Source organism: Trichoderma harzianum (assembly GCF_003025095.1).
Source record: "Trichoderma harzianum CBS 226.95 unplaced genomic scaffold M431scaffold_8, whole genome shotgun sequence".
Taxonomy (NCBI): domain Eukaryota; kingdom Fungi; phylum Ascomycota; class Sordariomycetes; order Hypocreales; family Hypocreaceae; genus Trichoderma; species Trichoderma harzianum.
This window is the reverse complement of record NW_020209256.1, coordinates 249,282-274,460: the sequence shown is the minus strand read 5'-3', so window position 1 is coordinate 274,460 and position 25,179 is coordinate 249,282. Positions and strand designations below refer to the sequence as shown.

Genomic DNA, 25,179 nt, shown 5'->3' with positions numbered 1-25,179 from the left:
CGAGTCTTGACACAACCTCTGGGAAATCAGCGATAAACGGACAAGGCGAAAGCTATTGTGATAGAGTTTTTTCGGACTGATGAGATTTTGGGACGGACATTTTGATGATTTTAGAAGTTGTACGCCCTGTTTTCTATTGATCATGAACTTGGTTTCATGTCGGGCGTCGAGCATCTTACATGCTCTCTGCATTACGTGTACTTTGTACATTCTTACCTACTCGTACTCTCATTTTCAGAAATCCCGGGCAAATGGATAAAAAGGCCCGGATGAACGGACAGTTCAGGCAGCTCTAGGGTATCTTGCTGCTTTCTACCCTGCTTTCCTCCTTTCCTCCCTTTCCCATTAAAGGGCCAGGAATTGTGAAACTCGTAAAAAACTGAACCGCGTTCCATGTCGCCGGATTCGTGTTGTGGAACGTAATGTTGACGCTGTGTGGGTTTCAGAGCCGTATGTTGTGACTGTTTGCGGACATGTCTCGGCTTTCGGCGTCTTATACATATACACCGCAGCGAGTGTATTGTTGAGGGTTGGCATAGCGATATCGCATTGTTTTAGTCATGTTATGGACAAGATAATTACAAGCAGGGAATTAAGTTGAGGAAGTAGAAAACTTCGTAAAGGTAGCGGATTCCCTGTCACATAAAATTACATCCATCCATCATGTTGCCGTATGTTATCGGATGGACTACAGTTGTCTTTGTACGAAGCAACGACATAATATCTCCATTCCATCCCCTCCCATGTTTTTCCGTTCGTTGGATTAGATTCTCTTCATGTTCAAACACGCTGGCGCCGTGTACATCTGCCACTCCCTTCCATGAAGATATCACATCGGGCGGGAAACTCCACTCCCAGGTGCTGTCCCAATACAAGTTGCTGCCCGCGCCATCGTGAACGTAGGCGAAGATAGCCCCGTGATTCCATGTCACATAATATAGTTCCATAATCTCCAATTTGGGCATGTGACACGCAGCTTTGGCAGCTGATACTAGCAGAAGGGGGATTTCGTCTTTTCTTTCTGGCGAGATGACAGGTGATGTCAAGACTATCCAGGTGAGATTGAGCCATCCTAGCTTCCAATTAGGCCGGTTCATCTGTGGGTTTTGGAAGTCGGAGAAGAAATCAACGGCATCGATGATGAAGGACATCGAGATCACCTCTGGTTCTTTCTCTTGGCTGATTTCCGCCACTAGCCGACCCAACGAGCCGTCTATATCATTTGGTTGTCTCCCCCATGTCCCATCACCGTGAATGTCAGGACTATCCTCAAACACTTGCAGTCTTCTGATGGATGAGGGCATCTTGGTGGTGATATTTCTTACAACCTCACAATTTGGGCGGTAATTTGTCCTCCTCCGATATTGGAGAGCAAGAGGCTCGTAAGTTATGAACTCAAGATTCGGGAGCGATTCCATCATGTAGTAAACATAATAACGAAAAAGACTGACATGCATCTGTCGGCGAACAGTGAGGTCTGTTATCAATTTCACCTCCGGGAGATGCAACGTCGTTGAATTGTGATTCATGGGATGGACGTAGAAGTCTCGTACTTCGTATTGTTGGCTGCTCTCATGCTCTGTTAATGTGCGTCTGGTGCTGGGCGCCTTTTCATAGATGGCGTTTAAGGGCTCACTATCCACCGTGAGATCTACACCTTTGAGTTCATCTGGAACAGTGTCTTTCATGGAACAATCGGGGTCCACAGCCGAGAATGCTGTCAGCTCTAAGGCGATGCCCGGTTGACCTTCACTTCTCTTTGGCCATTCTGACAAAATCTCAAAGAGTTGGAATAACGTCGCATTAAGTTGCAAGAAGTTAAAACCATGGCGAATCTTGAGGGGCGTTACACCAGGTTTGACCGATCTCTCAAATCGGAACCATATATGTTGGACGAACTGGCGTCGGGATCCTGAAACCATGACTTCTAACTCGCCGACACGCTTTTTGGACAGCGTCAGACGTCGGAAGATGTATGGCTCGAAATAGTAATACCACTCTTTGCAGACGGTAGCGCATACTGAGGCTCTTGTTTTCCCGCTCCGTATCGAGTCTTCCAGGTGTTCGAAAACTAATAGTTTTAGCTCTAGTGGAACGACTTTCCAAGTGGCACGTGAAGATGATTGCTGTTCTTGCTTTTCCTTGAGATGTCGACTTGGATATGGATGGACCCGAGTTGAACGGCCTCGACCTCGACCTCGGCCTCGCTCGCTGCGTGCCATTTTACTCGGATAGAGACGTAAAGAGCTTGATGGTTGATCCAAGGTTGACTTCTTTCACGCCATGGAGCAAACTACATATCAAGGCGCCGAAATATGGAAACCTTGCTGTTTTGTGGTAAGCATTGATATTCTTTACAAGGATGCGTAGACTTGCGCCCTCTCATTCAAGCCGTGCACCCATACACCTATTTTGTATCATACTTTGCACGATTCAAACTCACCCAATCGATTTTAGTGGTCCATGTTGCATCACATTAGGCAGCCATTGACATGAATGCAGCTTACTTACTCACGTGGACGATATTTTGAACAATGAGTTTCTTGGAATGATGGAACTGATATTGGACGAGCAGGTCAGATTTTCTCTCTTCACCATACTCAGGCCGTCACCGCTTTCTTCCAGTTTCTTAGACTATGCGCAACATTATGCATATGTAGCGATACAATACGGACCCGTTGGTAACCCTCTATATCGCCACAGCATCTAAATACCTTAGTATTCTTCATACCATCCATTCTATCGCGTACGCGAGTTGGGCTGCAGTTACATGTAAATAACCCACAATTAGACTTCCATATCTACTCTTTTTTCTAGCGTAGGTCCTAGGATAAAGATCCTTCTCATACCGAGTTAAGTATTGACAATTGTACTGGGTACAATTTGGGTCATATGGTAAATCAATCGAAACTGGGCCAAAGATGCCGCAAATTGTGCTTCAGGAAGATGAACAATTAACATGCAAGAGTATTCAAGAAAGAATGTAGTCGCCGGGGCGACATTTAAAGGATCTAAAGAATTTCAGACAAAATCTGCTGGAACTATTATTCCTATCCGTTCATGTACCTGAGTAGACCATAGTTGGCGCACTAAACCAGGGAAATAGCTCCTTAGTGATGAACGGTTGCATATATTCTTAGTCCTGGGGTTTAATGGATCAAATCTGAATGCTTGATGGCTTCAAACCGTCAGAAGTGATCCGTTATTTAAGCATTCTTAATGAGAATGACATAGAGAAGGCCCATTATAAATCAACCACAAGCCAATAGCATCTTTCGAGAGCCTCAATTTAGAAGACTGTTTTGAAGTTGCGGTATGTTAGTGGCGTGATCGAATTGGCACTTGTGAGTGAAGAATTTGTTCTAAAGGCTACATAACAGGCAGGCTCGCATATTTCTGGTCTCTTTGAGATGATCTACTTGAGGCCAAATATTGGTGATCCTGATGAAATATTGGATGGCTTAATTTAGGGACAGACATAATATCCCGATTGATGCTGGACTATGGCCAAGATGACCAATTACAGTCTGCAATATGTCTAATATATAGCGACCTCATAGGGGCGTCTCATCCACCTCCGTGTCTAAGATTCTTGTCCTTGGGAGCTCAAATCATAATCCGTTACTGTAAACTAGAGTTTGCAGATTGAAGCAACATTGAGACTGGTATCTAGAGTGGTAATCAATTCTGTCGCGGCAGGTAAAAGCAAGGTAAAACCGCCAGATGTTGTGATGAGAGGAGATAAACTTATGCTGATCTGTACGGCAAACAGCAATGTACTAGTCGTAATTACTGAACATGCTACTCCATTCTGAGTCAAACAGTTGCGTTTCGTACATGAGCACATGGTTACTAGGTGTCCATCTGCAAGAGAATAGTTTCAACTCTCTTGAGAATGGCCTTTAGCGCGCCATTCGGGTGAGAGTACACCTTTGGATCTGAACTATTTAGCTCTATCGGCGCCAGGCATTATAGTTTGCCAGGGTTAGTATATAATATACGAAGTGGCAGAATTCCGTGCGAAATCGATCTGGATCGCAAATCGCGACAAAGCGAGAAATCCCAATATTGCTTCGAAAAGAAACATCGGGAGTTGTTGCGACATCATCTACTTTCCGCTATAGTAATATATATCTAAAAACTATTCATTAATCTGTATAATGATATAAAGACTAGCCTTCTTACAATGATGGTATATGGCTCGAATGAGAAGATAGCTTGGTTGGTGTGCATTTGTAATTTTTTAAGAGAATGGAAGTGATCTTACAACCAACCATGGTCTCTTTTAACTACTGGTTTCGCTAATATAGACTCATTTGTATAAAACTTTAAGTTATTTTGAGTGGATGGGGTGGTGTACAATACAAGCAACTATCAGCCTTGAGGCATCAGTAATAGTTCTCGTTTCCTCATGGCGACCTTTGAATATTAACTGGTGAACCGTTTTGCTTTAGCTGAGACGCCCACGGTTCATAACTGGCCCAGCCTGTCGTTTAGGACTTCTGCGGAGCACGGTTGGTAACAACAATTCCAAATTGCAATGCAAGGTTATCGTGACCTACGAGAGCTGAGCACATTGTTGCGCCTACCGCATCTGCACAAATTGACAACCCACAACCTGACTCATGAGTGCCTAGTTGGACTACAAAGCACAATTGACAACTAAACACCAGTAGCAATGGCTAAATTGAAATAGTTATCCCCTGCCATTTTCCAATGCTTCGCCCCCATTGATTATCTAGGTTGTATTTACCTGAGGGGTGCATATGCAGACGCCAGGGTTTCGCCGCTATTGGATTTCTACAGCTATGAAATCTGACATGCTTTCATCACATGCTAGTCACCTTGGAACTAGCAAAGTGGGTGGCAATCCTTACGATATTAATTGTAGAGAGCTGATAACCAGGTCTAGGTGCCGAGTACCTCCAGTTACTTGCTTCTGTTCCACTACATGTATCTCATAGTTTTGCCCAGGTACCCTGCTTGGTGCAAATCAGCACTAGGGGTCTAGATTAACTATTCCATGTAATTTTCCGGCAAATGCTAGCGCAAGACCTTTTGTATCGAGAGCTTACAAGGTGCATGTTGTCGCGCTCTTTACACCCTTTACACCCTTATACTCTCTCGAAGTTTGGGCTTACGAGACTGGCGGACTAAAAGTTTGAGTCATTTTCGTCAAGAACCTGGCTAGACTGAAAATCGATAATCTTATTCAGGACCTCGATTTGGTATTGATTCGCTGCAGTTTTGCTGAGTCCTGACGTTCACATCAAGTCGCTCTTTGATCTTATCTCACAATGAAGCAATGGCAAGGATATTTTCAGCTTCTGTGGTATCAGTTCACTTCAGGGGCCGTTCTGCGGCTCAATAAACACCACGCAAATACCTTAGCTCGTTTATCCTCACTTCGATCTTTGAAAGACAAAGAAAATCAGGGCGAAGTCCAACATGACACACGCATCTATGTCAATCAGAGCACCAGGAAGGAGAGTGAAAATGATAGGGAAAGTGATGATGTTTGGGGATTCAAAGACACTTCATATCGTGCCAACCCGGATGGTACAGTGGAGGTGACGGGCTCTCGATATCTTCTTAGCGGCTGTACGCTGCCATCTCTTTTACCTTGGGCCAGCGATGTGCTTGGTGTCGAAGTACCAAGGCAGCCAATGCTTCAGACTTTGGAAATTTCCATCCCAGAGCCTCAACATATCAATGGCGAATTCCTTGATTCCCTTCGCCAAGTGGTGCTTCTTCGAGACGACCAAATCAGCAGCGACGCCAAAATCCGGAGGAGACATGGTCACGGCCACACCCAAGAAGAGATGTACGCCATTAAGTACGGTTCTGGGCTTGCTCGGGTGCCCGACCTTGTTGTCTATCCAGAGACTGAGTCTCAAGTGATCGGAATCGTTGAAGCAGCTCGACAAAAGGGAGTCTGTCTTATCCCATATGGAGGCGGAACAAATGTTAGCGCCGCGTTGAGATGTCCATCCAACCAAGATGGTGAGAATCGCGTGATTGTCTCCGTTGATACACGACGAATGGACAAAATTCTTTGGATTGACCCTGTGAACCGTCTCGCCCAGATCGAAGCAGGGGCAGTTGGAAGCAACATTATGGAAGCACTGGCAGAGAGAGGATTCACCATGGGTCATGAACCGGATAGCTGCGAATTTTCGACACTGGGAGGCTGGATTGCAACGAATGCTAGTGGCATGAAGAAGAACCGATATGGAAACATTGAAGATGTCGTACTTGACATGCGGGTTGTCATGCCCACAGGAGGTGTTATGACCAAAGGTAGCAGCAGCGTTCACCCTCGAGAGTCTACCGGCAGCAATCCTCTATTATCGACCTTTGGCTCAGAAGGCTCCCGGACAATAATACTGGCTCCGTTAATTCACCAACCATGACTATTGATGATCCCATTGTTAGCAACGGTGCTAGGAGTGCTTCATAGATTGCTACCACACCTTTGTCCACAGCCAAGGACTTGGTAGCCCCCACTCCCAGGTTCTCCGCTCTTACACCCGCAACCTTCTCGAGAGTCCTTCTGTTTCGTATTCCTGGCAACCATCATTTCAGTTCCACTATTTTATTGAATCCCACTTCCAGTGACACCAGCAGGCTGATATCTGTGGTAGGCTAGTTGAAATTGATTGACCCATGTTCCAATAGCGGTGGGAATACTGTTTACACTACTTGCCTTACCAACAATTTAGTAACTGCTCTTGAACATTAAGTGGGATAAATTCTGCGATTTAGAAACTACGGTCAATGTAGGCTTGCAAGGACCAGGAGGGTGAGATTTCAGCTGGAATAGCTTCGTGGCCTTGGCCAGAAAGGAGGCTCAATTTTGTGCTGGCGCATGCGCAAGTAAGACTCCTCATTTGGCGAGATACTACATTAGCTAGCATTTGGAGTCCAAATGGGGAATTTGCAACTTTGAAGAGGCTACATGTAAATGATAGCAAGCTGACTGATAAACCTGTTTGCGCTTCTTTGATGGAGTCTCTATACGTACCTTCATGTTCGCGCTGACGAAGTACCTTCACAGAAACCCTTTATCACATTTCGTTTTCGCACCCCCGCAAGGTTGTTCGCAAAGCTTGGCTGAAGTGTGCACACCCACCCTCTCCTTCAAGTTGGTGCTTGAACTAGTAGTGGCCAGTTTGAAGGTTTAGAGAAGATCAACAGCAGAGCAACCCCGAGAGTTTTCCTGGAAAGGCAAAGTCTGTTCTGATAGAGCATGAACACACGACATGTCTGAAGCTCAAGTCAATAGAAGGATAATTTTCCTCACTGGAGTCACAGGTTTCCTGGGCAAAGTGGTCTTAGAAGAGTTGATCCGTCGACGCTATGAATTGGGAGTTGAAAAAGTCACAGTTCTGATCCGTCCATCTAAGCCATCAACTCATGAGGCTACCACCAGAGAGTCTCATGTTTCATCTCGATTTCATGACGAAGTCGTTACATCCAAGTGTTTTGCAAAGATAACTCCTGGATGGACTCGATATGTTCAACCAGTATACGGAGACTTAGGCCAGGCCCAATGCGGATTGGACACTGCCACCTATGAGAAGATCAGCAGAGAAGCGACTCATATCATACACTGTGCGGCTTGCGTACAATTCGATCTCTCACTCAGCAGTTCTCTGGATATTAACTTGCAAGGAACGCTCAACATCATCCAACTTGCTCGAAAATGCTCCAGCCTTGAGCGCTTCGTATACACTTCTACTGCATACGTGACACCTCATGGAAGGCATGACCAAATCCGTGAGGAACTGGCACCTTTGGGTCCTTGGCAAGATGCACAAGAGTTACTTGGTGCCTTACACTCTGGATCTGTAACCGAGGCGGAATTATTGCAACAGACCGGCCACCCCAACACATACACTCTCTCGAAATGCATCACAGAATATTTTGTCATGCATAATCGAGGTAAAATCCCCATCACCATTGTTCGCCCGAGCATTATAACTGCAGCCTTGGAGCGCCCGTCTCCTGGTTGGTCTGATAGCGCCTCGGCAGTTGTTGGGGTTGTCCTGGGAGTCCAGGATGGAGGAGTATCTGCTCTTGGAGGCAATCCGACGGCTTTCATAGATTTGGTCCCTGTTGATTTTGTCGCCGACTTCATTATCGACGAGGTTTTTGCCGCACAAGCTCCGTCGGCAACAGTGCCAATCGTTCATTGTGTGTCAGGTCTGAGAACTATCACACCAAAGACCTTTTCTTCAGTTGGCGCCGTGTATTTCCAGCAATCTGAAATACAATGGCTCAACTACCGGAGCTCTCCAACAACTCACCTCTACCGATATGTGTGGCAGACGATGCCCCTTAAACTGGCGAGGACATTCTGCTGGGCGGGAGGTGATCATCGTGCCGTGAGGCAGCTGACGCGAGCCACCCAAAACATCGACAAACTTGATCACACATTTGGATACTTTCTCTCAAACTCGTTCAACTTTGCCGCAAGTCGTCCAACTTTGGCCCAAAGAGCCCCGTACTTTAAACCTGCCGCTTACATGCAGATGATGTTTCGGGGAGCGCAACAGTTCATGATGCGCCGCACCCGCGAACGGAATCTGGTATCCACTGAGAAACCAATTGCTGGAGAAGACGTTAATAACGGTGGTGAAAATGCTCTGAAGCTGTTTCTGACTTCTCGAGCCAGTGTCGTTTTCCGCGTCACTGCAGTCGTCGTTGGGGCGGCTTTGAGCCGAATGTTTCAGAGCGTAACATTTGACCAACAATCCTTCTTCGATGCTCTTGAGGGCTATAACTCGGGATTGTCTGACGAAAAGATCATAATCATGCCCACCCATCGAAGCTACATGGACTTCGTCATTTGCCCTTATCTCTTTTATCAGTTCCCTGTTCTGGGTGTCAAAATCCCATGTATCGCCGCCCAAGATCAGTTCTCGCGGATACCCGTTCTAGGATGGCTGCTGAGACGGCTCGGCGCTTTCTACGTTCGGCGCGGCATTGGTCGAGCAGATCCAGAGCTCAATGACCAGATTCGGCAGTTGGTTGAACAAGACGAGCACATCCTCTTCTTTCCCGAAGGCCAACGAAGCCGCTCCAGAGAGTTTCTGTCCCCACGACGAGGTCTTTTGCGATCATTGCAGAGTACGGGTAAAACTTTCAAGATTCTACCAGTCTCAATTAGCTACGAACGAGTACCAGAGGAAGGAGCCTTCATTCGAGAGACACAGGAACAAGAGAGACCTCGCATGAGCCTTTTGGCCCTCATCAGGTGGACATACAGCATGATTCTCGGCCGTGTGAGGCTTGGAAGAGTACACGTCAAGTGTGGGAAGATGCTAGAACTCAACCCTGAAACTGATGTGCATGCTGTCTCACACCAGGTTCTGAACAAACTTCAAGAAAACACCGTTTTGACAACATATCACCTGGAATCTTTTGTCAACTACCATCGTCGAGATTGTCGGTGCTCTTCTCCATGCGCTATCAGCGGCGCGAAGCGACGTTCAGATGCAGTAAACTGGCTACGGAAACAGCTCGAAGAACGAGGGGCAACTGTTCTCGAAAGCGCGCTTTCTGTAGATGAGAACCACCCCGTATCGCCAGCGCTTGAAACCAGTCTCATGAACCAATGGATCCACTTCTTCGATCGTGATACAGTCGCGATGCCTCCGAGCTCTGCTTTTGCAGCGGTTGATTATAAAGTCTTTGAGGTGCCCAAGTGCCAATCGGTCATTGCATAACGATCATGTCAGTAAGTGGCATGACAGAGAAGAAATAATGCTACGGTTATAATAGGGGCGACCGGAGGATTGGAGAAGTGTACTAGTCCATATTACCACAGATCTACGTAAATTTTTATGACTATAGACACTGGGAAATACGAAACCTTATTCGCAATTTGGCTTAGTTATCTTATGACTATCAGGGGAATTTATGGTAAACACGAGGAAGAGAAGAAAGGCTTTCTTCCTCACGTCTTTTTTGCCATCATCACATCTTCAACATCGTCATGATAAGCACATAGCTCTTCAAACTAGAAGAGGGCAGAAGAACAGACTTTTGACACCCCACTGTATATGTGATTGGCTGGTGCGTACTCTGTACTAAAGCCTGAACTATTTCCGCTTTTGGTAACCCCGAGGCGATCCGGCATCTCTTTGGTGGGCAGACAGTTACTAGATTGTTCCGATCGTGATTCTATTTGAAGCTTGGGAAATTTGTGCAGGGTCGACGATGTTTACACAGCGTTCTTAACAGGCAATCCAGTCACATACACCATTGTTTCTAAAGTCGGCAAGGTTATGGACAACCAGAAGTTTCCGGACGTGAGCGGCCTGCTTGTCACGGTAGAGAACCCAGCGCGTAATGATACGCTCGGTCTGGATCACGCACGATGTGTCGCTCTGCACAACCACTTGGTTCACTATGCCTGGACTGCTGAAGGACGCCCGCCCGCTGATCTAAAGAGTAGCAGTAAAACATTCTTCACCACCTACGGAGCTGCAGCAGAGGCCCTTCGTGAACGACTTGACCCCTCGCTAGCAGCTTTCCTTGACGCCGCCCTGCTGCCTCCCGATGGGTCTGATGGCCTTGATCCCGCGCCCCTCTCTGTCTTTGTGTCTGGGTTCTGTGAGACTGATAGTTTCTTTGCTAACGAAACCGCTGATCTGTTCGACGAGCCTGTTGACAGTCTGGTCCGCCTATATTACCCCAATGTTGGCCAAGGTGGAGGAAGTGGCGGTGGCCTATTCTACCATCAAGGCTACCATCGTGCCGCTGTCTTCGTGCATATGTGGGATCACGATTATGCCCTGCCTGTTGCGGCACACCAAGAGCTTTGGCACCCCCTTGAAACAGTGCTCTCCAACTGGATCGAGCTGATTCATCTTGGCAAGACTCAAATCACGCCTTCACCGAGAGACGAGGGGGGCCGGTATGGCAGCGAAAAGATTGGACCGTGGGAGTGGCTGCCGTATAGTGAAGCCCAGGTCGTAGCTTGTTTGGATGCGTGGGATCAGCTGTGTAAGGCCATCGAGACGCGTAACTCACAAATCACCATCAGCACGACCTCCGATGCCATGAATCCAGCCCGGCTGCTCGATCCCGCTGTCTTGGATGCGGCTTCGGTGCCCAACCCTTGTTTTGCTCGCTCCTTTCTAACCCGCGCGCGCCGGCCTCTCTTCCGTAGCATTGCCCCAGGTCTTGTCCTGCCACCGGCAGACGCAGCTGAGTTTATGGCAGCGCAACCTTTCACCAGACTGCCTCGCAGCCGTCATGTCATACCGCCAGTATGCCTTTTCCCTGCCGCAAAAGGCGAGCCTAAATTCAACCTGACGGTACCTTCAAACCCCTTCTGCAATGACTTTCGCGCAATAACTGCCGATTCAGCCGTGCCGTCCCAAGTCATTGCCGGTGTCTACAGTGAGTCTGTTGAGAGGGATGCAGGTCACGACTACGCCGAGGAGGGATTCTGGCTGCTACTGCCGTACAGCTTCGAGAGTGGCTGGGATGCGATCGACGGCGCGCGGAAAAGTGACGGGTCGTTAATTGCCAGGGAAAGGTTGACTGATCTGTTCCAGCATGGATACAAACCCTTTGGTGGCGACTACTACCGGCCTCAGAGGCTGGAACGTTTGTTTGACTGTTGGCGCAAGCTCATTGAGCAAAATGTCTGGACTGTTGGGCCACAAGGAGTGCAAGGCAATCTTGATACGTTCAAGGAGGCTGGAACAGCCCGTTGGAAAGACTATGTTATTCCGCCTACTTGGTAATAACTTTCAGCTTTTGACATTCAGAAAATCTGGCTTTCTACTAGTTTTGCTTCCATAGTCTCCCAGCATAAATTATATGACAGTTTATAGTTTGCTAGATGTTCCTTCTTGTAAACAGTGACCATGGCCATATCCAAGTTAAAACCCTGGTTCCTTAATGATACTCTCTTCCAAAGTATCTTACAAGATGTTACGAGCCGAGCTATGAGTTATTTGGCATACCATAGTTATGTAAAAGGAGTCAGTCTCGGTTTCTATGTTGTCTCCGGCTACTACAATCCACTGCCTCTCATGAAACAAATATCAGTAATGAGTGCCAATTTCCCCTCCCTCTAGAGAGAATGCCGAGAGCCACAGCGGCCTCATAGCCGGCCACGGAAGTCGGTAATAGATTGGATCAACGGCAAGTGAGAAAAAGAATATAGCAACACTTCCACAGTCTTTTCTTATTCATTTTTTTTTTTAGCTGCCAAGACTGGTAGAGGCCTTGTGTTTCAACGGTAGATCTAGAATCTGATGTCGTTTGAGGCTGTAACCGAGCTTCAAGTGGTTTGTTTTTATCTCTTTGACCCAAAAGATTAGTATTTGTGAGGAACACTAGAAGACTTCGTACTTTCTAGCGTAATATTGCTGAGAATAATTGAAGTCTCTACTTTCCCTACTAAACAACCAAATAGGACTATCTTCGAAGTATACCGAGTGCAGAAAACAAGGAGCTTCCACTTCTGCTTATGGGAGAAACATGCGAAGATAACCATCGGAATAATGCCAGCAATAGTCGAGTCTCATAATAATTATCTATCGTAGCGATGCTGTGTATACAAGAGACTGCTGTAAATATGCTGACGTTGCAGTTGAATCGTCGTTATTCCAAGGATTCCCTTTCAGCCTAATTGGCAGGGGCATTGCGGCAGGCTCGGGCGACAACGGTCCTCTTAACCCATTTACGGTGAATGAGAACTTGCTGTTCAAGTAATTTTAATCCCAGGATGGAACTTCCATTTATGACGATAAGCCCTTGTTTCAACTCATGAAAGGAGGTTCAAGGTGAGCCCAAATCTGCATTTGCCTTCTTTGGTAATCCGCTGGCCTACGATAGGTTACATATATGAGTCACATTCTCTCTCTCTCTTCAGGGTATCCCGTTAGCACAGAAAGCAGGAGTAGTAGTACGTTTCATACTATTGTTTATTGTTGTAAGTTTTGTAGCCTTCAAGTTACACAAACTTCCTTTGTCATTGTTCAAGAGACCCCGATAAGCAACCTTGTGAGGCTTCATGTTAGGCGGCCTTCTGATATTCACCTTCACCAGGCTATCAGCCTACGCATTCAGGTCCCTCATGGAAGGCAACGCCTATAGGAACTCCTTGGCTAGTTCTGAAGCAGCGGTGCCGGTGTAGGGGTCAATAACAAAAGATTGTGTAAGTGAAGTCTGGGCTGTTGTATTGCCTGAGTGGGGGTGTGGGAATATCTCTGCGTCGCCTAAATTCATGTTCTCACGATGTGTCCGACTCAGGCTCCACTCAGTTTCAAGTAGTGTCAGCTCAGGAATCTGCATAAGGAAAGAAATTCTTAATGTTTGGATTCAGATAGCATATTAAGCTATGCCGAGAACCGTTTAGAAGCTTGAAATTCTGGGTATTGCAACAGTTTGCCTTTCCTAACGATCAACTTTATTTTTCCCTCTCCTACTATAAGTATAGGTTCTATAACTTGACAATAATCTAGACTTCAAATTGTGGATGTTGTCACTTTTAATGCAATGGGTAACACAAGAGGGGCAATCCTTTCATCGGCCATTACCTATCATACCTTTTTTAAGCTTGTCACAAATGGCGTCATGATTAGGCAGAGCAACTCGAAGTAGTTAGGCTTGTGCCCGGAGACTTAACCGAATGGGTTATGATTGGTGAGCTGTCAAACCCATAGATATTACGGAGGTAGCTCCGTACACCACCACGGAGATGAATCTGAACGAGCTATGATTGGTGAAATGTAGATATTATACAGGACCACTACGCGCAGTAGTTGCCACTCATGCGCATGCTCAGCTATCAGTTACCTTATACAAGCAAACCTTTTTAAGATGACGCAGCTTCTGCCTCTTTGCTATAATAATATTTCTCTTGCGTCTACCTACATAGGTAAGTAATAACGTTCAGTCTTACCCCGCGCCGTTCTCCTTTCTTGCAATAACTTGCATTTCACCAATATGACTATTCACGCCATCTCGAATGTTGCTATATTCAATGGACGCAACCTCCATCCTCCTGGCAATCTCATTTTCCAAGCCAGCCCGGGAGATATCCTCGGCGTCGAGGCGGAAGCAAGAGATCTCTCGGGTATCAACGCCATAGTCGAGGGGTCAGGTTGTACATTACTCCCGGGCCTCATTGACTCAAACATCGATACTGCCGCGATTAATAGGGACCTGCATATCTTTGCCTCGTATGGAATCACTACAGTTCTCGATATGAGCAGCACAGAAACCGAGATCCAAGCCATGAGGGCAGAGGCCGCCGCGGAGCCAGGACTGCCTTCATATCTGGCGTGCGGGCCCTTAGCGACAGCAGAGATCGCCCACAGTAACCAGTTTTATCCGCGGCGTGAGAACAGAATCGTCCGGTCCCCGGCTGAGGCTGAAAACTTCGTTACCTCTGGAGTCAACGGTCCAAGCAAGGCCGACTACATTAGAGTGCTCGTCGACCTGCCGGGGATTGATAGCGAGGTACTTACCGCCCTTGTACATGCAGCACATCGACACGGGAAGCTGGCTGTCGCGCACGCCATTCAGAAGATCGGATATTCTCGAGCCTTGGAAGCGGGATTTGATGTTATCACCCTGATACCTATAGACGGGCTCATAGATGCTGACATGGCCAACAGGCTCGCCGCGCGTGGCACAGCGTGCATCCCTACCCTTTGTAGGGCACGAGCACTGGTTCAACTGCTCCTCCTAGAAGGAGTAGAGGGTGCGTCGGGCATCGACTTGAACTTCGACTACGCGTTGGCCAATGTCAAGATACTCTATGACGCCGGCGTACGTATCTGTGCGGGGACAGAGGCAAACCAGACATCCAATGCGCCCGTGTCGATTGGCGAGAGCCTTCATGACGAATTAGAGCTCCTTGTTCGCTCCGGGATGTCAACCATTGATGCACTGAGAGCTGCAACGGTTGTTCCTACGCTGGTTTTTGGTCTGGACGACCGCGGTGTGCTCTCGTCTGGTAGGAGGGCGGACATGCTGCTAATTAAAGGGGATCCGCTACAGGACATAACAGCCACCAGAAACGTTCGCAAAGTATGGATAAGCGGAATTGAGGTTGAACATTGGGAGGGAGTTGGAGGCTGAATACGTATGAAGGGATAAGTTGGCGAAACACCAACATAAGCCTCTCTTTTGGGCATGTGGTGGTAAATACTCGGAGGCCCTGGGCATATCTTTCCTTACTACGTTTCCTTACGTATAATAATAGTAGCAGGGTGAAAACCCCAAAAAATGATATTGAAACCAAAATAATAAAAATAATAAAAATAAAAATAAAATAGAAAAATAAAATAAAATCGAAAGTTAAACAGGAACTCAGCGATTAGAGTATCGGGGGCGGCCTTAACATATTACATGGCCTATAACAATAAGTGATCGGCCATCTCTCCGGCATATTATTCTGTCTCTAGTGCCCCAATTAAAGTGTGGCGAAAATACATACGCCACGCCACTTACGTGTTGGTAACATGACCGCATTGAAATATTATGATTACACTTGGAGGGCCTTCCCTTGGCCTTTTTCCATCTTTAAACAACGTTGCCATTTGACTGGCGAATCCTTCGCGGCTGAATGTAAACGAGATGCGGAAACTCTTGCCAAGGTCTCCGAGGCAGAACACAGCATCAGAACCGCCTTCAAAGCTCAAGCGTACTCAGGTTCAAACAGCGTGTGAAGGTTGGTCTTCGTACCAGTGGATTGATACGCAACTAAGCTGACTGTGCCACACCAGCATGCCGGAAACGCAAGATTAAAGTTGTTATATTCCATGCTACTCTTTTTAACATGTGGCTGACTGAATCAATCAGTGCGATATCCGACGCCCAGAGTGTTCACAATGTGTTCTTTCGGGAAAAGAATGTTACTTCCCCGCTTCAAGAAATAGGGCAGGGCAAGAGGAGTTGGCGCATAAACTGCAAGCAGTTTCTGAAACCGAATCTTCGCTCCGGATGATCCTCGATCTTTTGCGAGAGGGCCCAGAGACACACTCTGCTCAGCTTCTACGCAATATCCAAGCGGCATCATCAATCAATGACTTTGTCGAGTCTTTTAGCGATGCCAGTCTATTGCTAAACCATGCTTTGCTACCACCAAGTAAGCTGTGACTGTAACCTGTGCCCCCAGGGTGAATCATGAAACTGGTTAACTGGGTAATTGACTATTGTCATCATTAGCCTTGTCAAGCTTGCCTGCCGAAAATCTCCAAGTCCATTCTCCTTCGAGTGTGGCCAGCCGTTTGCCCAAGTGCGTCCCCCCTTGAGAACATCAAGCATTCAAGTCTAATGGCACTAGGACGCAAGAGCCTTTCGCCGTTGCAGACGACATAGTCGCCAAATTTCCCCATGGAATCTTGCCTCTCTCGCAATGGACTTCTTTATCCGTGGATGACAGGTATCTGACGCATCTACTAAATCTTTTTGCCACCTGGGACAACACACTCAGCAACATTGTCGTTCGAAGCACCTTTTTGAAGGATCTCCAAGCGGGGCCTGCTGAGCCAAGGAAGTTTTGTTCAAGCTTTCTTGTCCATTCTATTATCGCAGTCTCTCATGTACGTTGCGGCTCAGGAGCCTTTCGGGCCATTCGCTCGCTAATGAATAGCTTTATAGCTTTATATCTCTCAAGGAGCATCACTGCCGCATACCAAAGAGTTGCGCTCCAATGGTCGTATATTTACTGATGAAGCACTTCGGATACTTTCCAAGGAGCGTCAACATCTATCAATAACTCTGGTTCAAGGATTGGCTCTACTTTGGACTTACGAAGTTAATTACGGGAACAAGGTACAGGCAGTGGCTCTTCTTGATGAGTTTTATTACGTTCACAGTAATTTAGGACTTAGCGACATAGAAATACCTCGAACGGATGGTGCACAGGCCCCTCAGGATCCTCGGCTGGCGCCAGAATGGCAAATCATCTCCAGCATCATTTGGGCAATATTCTGCTTGGAAGCGTAAGTTAATCATTTCAGCTTGTGAAGTGATGAGAGCTAATTTAAACAGAAAGCTTTCTTTATCCCTCTCGCGCGCGATGCGAATCAAACGGCCACAAATACTCAGGTCTTTCGAGAGCGCCTATTTATCCATTTTTGCAAGCCACGATGCACCAGAAAATTCATGGTCGCCGTATCCCGACGACTGTTGGCCTCGGCCATCATTGTTTCGGGAAGTCTTCACACTCGAATGCCAACTCGCTGAATTGATCCAAGAAGCTTCTTTGTTCTTTGCACCAAGGGAGCACAAATCACCTGTTCAAAGTTATGATGAGACAAAGGCTATCTACGAGAAGCTGCTGAGATGGGGCGCTTGCACTTCACGGGGATTTCTGACGAATAATGGTTTACTGCCGTCGCTTCTATTTCTCAAGTAAGTTCAAACACCGGGGGCCATCCCTGCACTCAATGGCTACAGTGCTAACTACCTCATCAGTGTCACATATGAAATGGCCCTCCTTAAACTCTTGAGCTGCCTTTGTCGTTTCCATATCCAAGATTGGATACATGAATCAGCAGAGTCGACCCAGGCCTCGTATGGGGCCTCAGTAATATCTAACCTTTGGGTTTATAGAGCCGTTTACGGGATTCGTCATGAGTATTGGCTTATGCAAGCTTGCCAAGCAGCAGTTATCCCCGTTGTAGTAAGGCTTGGCGCCGATCCGAGTATGTCAAAGCCAGTGATGATGGCCTGTCAGCTGCTTTACAGCATTGGGGAATTTCTACCCGTGGCGAACGAAAGCCTTTGGTCTATTAAAGACCTTGCTCATCGCCACGCTGTTAGCTTGCCAAAGGACTGTAGGACACTCTACTCTAGGCTGGCAGTGAGAACGGGAAGGATTACCTTGAGAGACGTTGTAATCCCCAACCTTGGATCTGGTGATGGCGGCCATGCCACTGAAGCACCAAGAAAATCTTATAAAGACGTCACCTTCACTGTTCAAATCGAAGACATTTGTGATGTCACTGAAAAGGGGAGGGAGGGGAGGATTGAATAATCAATTTTAGTAGCCGGAGCTGCGCAATGAAAGCGGGAAAGAGGGCTTAGTGGGGTAAGAGGAAAGGAGTTATCCATTGAAGTTGCTTGACAAATGCAAATCATTTTCTCTCCACCCAATCGGCTCATCAGTGGCGGAAGAAAAATTATTTCGCAATTCATCAAAAGTAATATGTATTTCAAGGATACACCCGGCATGTCTCTGTAAAGATTACTAGGCATCTTCCGAACACAGTATGTAATGCCCGGATGTTGACTGTATACACCCTTGTTTAATTTCGTTCAGTTGCCTCATTTCTACCCAGTGCCATAAGATTATAATATATACATATGTAATACAAATAGTGTGTCTCCGTTATTGATATAATGTCGGGTTAGCCGTCATAACGATCCATTATACTGTCAAGCCAACAGGGCAAAGAGTAAGGCTAATAATCGCAATTATAACAACTACTGTAACGAAACCAGCTGTTTATAAGGGATCAACCGTTACGAAGGGCTAGATTATAGCGGCTGTTAACATGTTGCTGATCATTACGGAGTACTTACGAACTTTATTTTATCGCTAACGTCACTACTCTATATTCTGGGTACGTTTTATATAACAACATATGCAGGCTATTGTCTGGTCTTATGCATTCTACTATGCAAATACTGTGCTATAGCTTTAAATTGAGACTGGAATTTGTTCAAGGGATAATAGAACGCACATTGATCAAATCATGATAGTTACTCGTGGACCGTACCTTTACGATCGTCCGTACCCTTCACACCTCTCCGACTTTCTTGTCTCTGAAAGTGGACAGGTGCTTGTGTAGAGAGGGTAGGAGCTCTGGTTAAGGCCGGCACACCTGACCTGATCATGCAGGCACTGCGATCGGAGCGGTATTCAAGCAAAGCACGGACTGATCGGCGGGTCGGATTCACGAAACACCACGATCCAAAGGCATTCTCATCGTGCTAACGAAACGAAAAGAAACACTATAACCAGATTTTACGACCTTATCTGCCTGGTAGTATCTGTAATCATAAGAATAATGGGGGAATCAGTGCCTTGGTTGCTTGGCTATGATGCTATATCGTCTTTGCCACCATTAGCCACGTAGTTTTATTGGCTAGGGGCGTCGGAGCTCCTCCGGCGGATATCGGCTATTATGATTGGTTGATGAGCGCCCTTCTCAAGAACATGGGGCGACTGGCACGAAGTAAAACCACCACTGTCCGTTACGTATAGTATGTACATGGCCCCTGGCACCTTTTGGTGGCCAAAGGGGTACGCGTTAGTGTCAGTTCCGTAAGCTTTCAGAAATCTGACACCGTGGGCACAATTTGGCACGGAACTTGAAAGACACAGCTTTCCAACAAAGATAAGGGTCAACTCCGAGGTGTGACTTCTGGGACAAGGCTTGAAATTGAGCGGATGAGAAGCCATGAGCCAGTCAGTATGACGAAGAGAAAGTATGCAACATTGCGGCCGGCACTGCCGACTGGTGATGCCCCCTCGACTGCCAATCTGGAAAAGAAGCGTCAGAGAGTCGGGGTGGTGATCGCGTGCAACACCTGCCGGCGGAGAAAGACGCGAGCAAGTTCACCTACGTCTTCTGCACAAGCTGATGCTGTCGAGACTAAACGTCTATCAAACCAACGCGTTTCCTTCAGCTGACCAGGCCATTCGATATAGTGTGATGGTAGGCAGCCTACTTGCGCCGCATGCGACGAACGGTCGGATGAATGCGTCTACGAAAGCAAAGAGTCGAGACAAATAAAAATCGACAGCAGCGGGCAAGTTCTCGTCGAAGCTATACAGATCCTTAATGCCGTACCACCTCAAGAGGCAGCAAAGCTCTTGGTGACGTTGAGAAACATCAAGGATGCGCCTACAATTCTGGCGTGTCTGCGGGACGCATTCACCAAGTTAGTGATACAACCGTCCACGATAGCAGCTATCAGTGGCACGGCGCAAAGGCGTGATATAGACATCGAGCTCGAGACTCGACACCCGCTTGTATATCCAATCCTCATTCCCATCGATATCAGCTCCCCCGAGAGCCCCTTCAGACGGCTGGTTGAGTCTAGCGGCAATCTTCCTCGTCCGTTTATCCCGTATGCTCCCCTCAACTCTCAAGAACCCGATATGACGTTCGTATTGAGCTCTGGCTTGAGGAGGCGACATTAGCTTACATAATGGCGAGCGAAGGTCAGGTTATCCTATCCAGCAAAGGCTTGTGCAGCACAACGGGTGAGTAAAAGGGGCATACAAGTCAATCTTCCAACATCTAATCAATTTCAAAGAGTGATGCCGCAATTATCCCCGCCGCAAACGCCTCCACACGAACAGCTGAGCGGCCTCAAAATAAACCGGTGGACTAATGTCACAGTCACGGATGATTTTGCGTCTCGCATCATCTCGCTGTATCTTACGACGGACCACCCACTCTTAAGCTCCTTCGACTCAAAGCTGTTTACGCATACTCTCGTGACTATGGAAGGAGAGTACTGCACCTCGCTCCTTGTCAATTCTCTTATGTACTGGGCCTGTGTGAGCGCTCTTCCATTGTGCCAATGGTGTGGCTTTGATGCCCTTTGGTAATGTCCAGAATAGCTGACTTGGCTCTAGCAAATGTACAGCAGTCTTGATACAGAGGCGTTAAATTTGGTAGATGCCTTTTGCGAAGAGGCTGAGACGCTGTGGAAGTCAGAGCGACCAGCGCCGTCGGCCTTGACCATGGTTGCTGCCCAGTTCTTGAGCTTTGGTTATCTAGTCCAAGGAAAAGACCACGCCGTGCTGCAGTACCTGTCTGAAGCTATAAAGATAGGAACTCAGCTGGAGCTATTCGGAGTGAAGCCGAATGTTGGTGATGCTCGTTTGGATAATTTGACACCAGAGATGGCGAAAGCCACTGCATATTCAGCATGGGGAGTATTCAACTGGATCACGTATGTGCATAATGAATAGTTGTCATGAATTGAAATTCGAGCTAACCCTCTCAGGCTCATGGGCTTATTCTACCACCAGCCGGGCATCGAATATCTCAAATCCCCCCCGACCCTTGCCATACCGGATGACGGCGACGACGAGAGAGCAGCCGAACAAGACTTGGGAGACATGCAGTCGGTATTGCCGCAATTTATTGGTCAGACATTTCGTGCGCTTTGCCAGTTTTGGCGTATTATGCACGAGGTGGCTGCTGTGTACTATGGCGCTGGTTCAGCAGCAATCCCTGAGCGTGTGCCGCTGCACTTTGCGGAGAACAAGTTTCGGGAACTCTTGGCTTGGGCGGATGGCCTACCCATGAACCTGGTTCGCAGCGAGCGGAATCCACACCACGTGGTGATACTTCAGTAAGCATGGAAGGGCGTCGTACATAGCGATGCTTCATGCTATGCCTTTGAACGAGACGGAGACTTGCTGACTTGATTGGAGTCTTTGGTTGCACGCGGCCATCCTAGATATATTCCGGCCGTTCCTCCAGAATCCCGGTGCCAAGATGCTCCGTGTCGCGACCTTCTCTTCTTCAGGTAGCACTCCGGACGCAATATTTGCGGCGTCGGTCCAGCAGCTCAAGCGGCTCATCATCATCTACCGTTTCAACTACACGTCCTCGGCTTACACCATTCTCTGGCATACAGCCCTGCTTTACGTGGCCAACGCGCTGCTGCGAACAAAGGGAGAAAATGACTGGCTCTTCTATTTCCTGCTCTGCTTGTATGGCTACGAAGGCTTACGACCATCATATCGCGTGGCTGAGGCCGTCGCCGGGGGGCTTTTATCGATGGCGATGCGTAGTGGCGACATATCAAGTGACGAGGCGCGGCGGGTCATGGCACATCTGCAGGAGAGAGGCCAGGAGCTGGACTCGAGCGAAATCCGCGCGACGTTCATGGTCGACTTGGACCTGGCCATGTCAGACCCTGTTGCGGCGACAGCGGAGACGCTGGCGTATTCATTTCACGATATTGCCATGATGATGGATTATACGACCATATATGAAAATTAATAGCGCATAGATTGATGCTAATATGCGTAATGTGAAGTTTCTGTGCCACACAACCCATTGTTGGTCACAGTATGGGATGTACCAAGCTCTGGACGTTTTACATCACTCGCCAAGAATGGAAATATTGGTAAAGGACGTGCTGTATCTGGCCATAAACAAGGCGTTGAGCCACGTTTGAGCACTGGAGGCTGTGTGGATTAGAAGAAGAGACCTATTACTTCCACAGCTCATGGGCTGCTACCGGATAGCAGGAGGCCAAGACTGACTCTCTGAATTCGTCATCATAGTCGTGTAAGCTTTCCACCGTGCCAGCACGACAAATATCAAGCAAAAATTATCTCCCAGTCAAAGTCTGCCAATATATCGAGCCAGTGGACGGAAAGGCGTCCACCTTGGTTCTGGTCCCATAACCTTTGCACAATCTGTCTTGACCGAGACATGTTAAGAAACGCTAGCTTATCACTGTGAAGTACCTGAGGATTAGATGATAGCCTACCGCTGACAGGGGCAGGACTCACATAGCAGTCGTATATAGCTTGCTAGCTCTCTGTCTGTCGCTGACATTCGATTCCCTTGACCCGCCGCGATTAGTGGGAGTAGTGTCTGGGCGATTGTCCTTGGGCAATGTTGAGCAGATCGACGCTGTGAAGATGATCCAATGAGATGACACGAAGCCAGGCAGATTCAAGACCTCCATTGTCTCGAGCAATGAAAGCGCATTGCGGACCAGCAAACGCACAGAAAGAGCGTCGGGTGGCAGGCAAAGGATAAAGCACTTAATTTGTAGAAGGCAGGCTATGCGAAAGGCGTCGTGGAAATATCGATGACTGGCCATGTCCGGTCGGTCTGGCGAAGGAGTTAGTAAGATTACAACCGCAACTGGAACCACGGACACACCTCGGACGAAATTCTCCAGCCAGATCCTCTCTTTCTCAAGAGTTGCTTCGAGATTTTCCGCCTTGCTGACAATCTCTACCAGTTCTTGATCAGTCCATTTGGCATTACCGTGAGCCCAGCTCTGATTGACCAGCTTCGCGATACGCGGCAGGATGCAGTATAACGGAAGAGCCAATCCAGTCAGAGCGTGCGGGATTCCTCTTTGCGTATTCGTGTATGCCGCCGACACTTCAGGGTCAACCGCGGGACCCTGAGCGTACAACGAGCAGCCCTAGATGTGATTGATCTCAACATTGTTCAATCTCATGGGAATGGCCTGACTTACGTAGATATCGTGATACATGACGTTTTCTAAGCTGATATAACTGATCAGTATGTTAACTAGCGGAAAGTTAAGACATACAAAGAGAATTTGGTGTTACTCAAGCCTTTCGGCGCTTGTTCAAGGGTGAAGAGTGCCGCGCACAGCCGCTTTAGCTGCGTGAAGTAGCTTTCGAAACCCCAAACATCGCCTCGGCAGATCTATGACATGACGTGAGCACGCATTCTCACGACAGGGTGAGCTCAAGACATACCTTGTACATAACAAACATGAGTAGCCCAGCGAGGAGAGTGATCGACTCTTCTTCGGCGATTTCCTCGACCTTGGGTATATCCTTCAATCTCTGCAGAACGATTGCCGAACCCTCGACACCAAGTTGTTCACTAATTCGCTCGTAGCATAGTTGACCCTTGTTGAACATGTGTCTTGATGCCAGAGCTAGGATGCCATAATGCAGTGCTCTCCCAGCAGAATTTCCGATGTTAGCAGAGGCTGTAGCGTTGAAGGCGTGGAAAGCGTTCGGGAAAAGGACCTGGTCATATGATAGAAGACTAGCCAGCTGATCGCGGAAGTATTGTAGGATCTGGGCTTGAGTGGTGCCATCTGGCAATGTGCTGGAGGAGTCGCCTGGCATCAATGAGATTGTATCGTTGGCGTCGGGCGCACTCTCAGATACATGTGTTGTAGCTAGCAAGGGCAAATATGATAGTCGATGGCCGCCGGAGACAGCTTGACCAGCGTCATCAGAGAGGAAAGGGGCACAGGTCTCCGCCCAGAGTTGTAAGATGGCCTGCAATGTTAGTCTCGGCATGGTGCGGCTTCAAAAAAGGACTTTCTCACTCACATCGTCGATGGGATTGAATTGGGGAGGGAAGGGATTGCCTCCGAACAGATCTTGAGGCACAGCGTCGGCTCGAGTATGAGACCGGCCTGAATGCAAAGTCGATGTTGAAATGCTGTCAGGGCTGGGCTCGGGAACAGAGGATCCTGGATGACTTGTGTCTCCGGAGGATAATCCCTGCTCTTCAGGTACATGTACTGTCCCGACACGCGGTGACAAAGTTCGCGCTGTACTGTCCGTGGTCTTGCCGATTCTCTTCACCGCAGGCCATTCGCATTCCTGGGGAGGCTGTGAGTGAGACACTTGAATGGTGGTATGTGACCCCTACCAAGTTCAGTCTTGTACAGTCTCCACAGCATGGCCTGGTCATATCACAGCGCTTCCTTCGAGATTTACAGGTCATGCAGCCAGCTCTTGTGCGCGAGACTTTGCGCCGCATCCGCTGCTTTCGGGCACCCCGGGGGCTCGTGGATAGCCCATCTGGACTATCGTCCGCCATGTGAGAGCGCGACTCTGATGCCATTGGATCTTGGCTTATGACGGAGTTGCCAGTAACATGGTGGTGATAACTGGTTGGAAGTAAGACTAACACTAGCTGTTGAGCTAGTGAGTTGCTAATGTGTGGCTGGTCCCGATCGAAGAGGAGCCTCTCTTCCCTAGACCAACCTTCGTAAAGCAAGTGGAGTATCATCAGCCATGTAATCCGCGGCACAGGCGTATACGGCGTATACAGCGTATACAGCGCATCTCAAATGTCTTCCACATATCGCTTTTGTCATGGTAAAAGTCGTCGTTTATATATTCTGACTTTAGACACAGCGTATCAAATACAGCGTCAGCCGCTTCCAGGATCTTCTAATTTCCATAACTATATTATCATCTTTGAAGGGCATTGCATCATCAGTCTTACTTTAACACTGCCGCTCACTCAACGGGTCTTACTCTCAGTTGGCAGCCACCCAGATCCAAGAGTGATCGAAATACTATCACAATACCTTGCGTTACTAACGAATAACCTCCACAACCGACGGTTGGCTCACGGAGAAGCCTAGTGGGAGAAGCATAACAATCTTGTCTTCTTAAACAAGCTTTGCGCCGCTCGC

At 47.7% G+C, this 25,179-nt stretch overlaps 6 protein-coding genes across 6 annotated transcripts; 4 read left to right on the top strand and 2 right to left on the bottom strand.

Moving 5' to 3' along the window:
* Positions 1 to 638: 638 nt before the first annotated feature.
* Positions 639 to 2,222, bottom strand: M431DRAFT_88554 (hypothetical protein; the record flags this gene model as incomplete). The annotated part of the gene is made up of 1 exon (XM_024923919.1): positions 639 to 2,222. The coding sequence occupies one exon, from the start codon at positions 2,220 to 2,222 to the stop codon at positions 639 to 641; it is 1,584 nt and encodes a 527-aa protein (XP_024772765.1).
* Positions 2,223 to 5,297: 3,075 nt separating this feature from the next.
* M431DRAFT_6675 (hypothetical protein) lies at positions 5,298 to 6,413 on the top strand (the record flags this gene model as incomplete). Its single annotated transcript, XM_024921709.1, has 1 exon — positions 5,298 to 6,413. One exon carries the CDS (start codon positions 5,298 to 5,300, stop codon positions 6,411 to 6,413), a length of 1,116 nt encoding a protein of 371 aa, XP_024772764.1.
* A 684-nt stretch (positions 6,414 to 7,097) lies between these two features.
* Positions 7,098 to 9,731, top strand: M431DRAFT_556117 (hypothetical protein; the record flags this gene model as incomplete). The annotated part of the gene is made up of 1 exon (XM_024921434.1): positions 7,098 to 9,731. Exon 1 carries the CDS (start codon positions 7,263 to 7,265, stop codon positions 9,729 to 9,731), a length of 2,469 nt encoding a protein of 822 aa, XP_024772763.1. The 5' UTR covers positions 7,098 to 7,262.
* Positions 9,732 to 10,235: 504 nt separating this feature from the next.
* Positions 10,236 to 11,829, top strand: M431DRAFT_145927 (hypothetical protein). The gene has a single exon (XM_024912718.1). It carries the CDS (start codon positions 10,293 to 10,295, stop codon positions 11,760 to 11,762), a length of 1,470 nt encoding a protein of 489 aa, XP_024772762.1. The 5' UTR covers positions 10,236 to 10,292; the 3' UTR covers positions 11,763 to 11,829.
* Positions 11,830 to 13,974: 2,145 nt separating this feature from the next.
* Positions 13,975 to 22,016, top strand: M431DRAFT_6672 (hypothetical protein; the record flags this gene model as incomplete). Its single annotated transcript, XM_024921708.1, has 13 exons — positions 13,975 to 15,063; positions 15,838 to 16,123; positions 16,204 to 16,273; positions 16,322 to 16,580; positions 16,639 to 16,982; positions 17,032 to 17,394; positions 17,458 to 17,569; positions 19,700 to 20,157; positions 20,216 to 20,257; positions 20,311 to 20,557; positions 20,636 to 20,955; positions 21,010 to 21,360; positions 21,443 to 22,016. 13 exons carry the CDS (start codon positions 13,975 to 13,977, stop codon positions 22,014 to 22,016), a joined length of 4,515 nt encoding a protein of 1,504 aa, XP_024772761.1.
* Positions 22,017 to 22,339: 323 nt separating this feature from the next.
* Positions 22,340 to 23,869, bottom strand: M431DRAFT_88500 (hypothetical protein; the record flags this gene model as incomplete). Its single annotated transcript, XM_024923910.1, has 6 exons — positions 22,340 to 22,478; positions 22,535 to 22,862; positions 22,914 to 23,184; positions 23,239 to 23,269; positions 23,317 to 23,435; positions 23,489 to 23,869. The coding sequence occupies 6 exons, from the start codon at positions 23,867 to 23,869 to the stop codon at positions 22,340 to 22,342; spliced, it is 1,269 nt and encodes a 422-aa protein (XP_024772760.1).
* Positions 23,870 to 25,179: the final 1,310 nt, after the last annotated feature.

Coding starts and splice junctions, on each gene's coding strand:
- M431DRAFT_145927 (XM_024912718.1), top strand. CDS start 10,293: ATGGACAACCAGAAGTTTCCGGACGTGAGCGGCCTGCTTGTCACGGTA.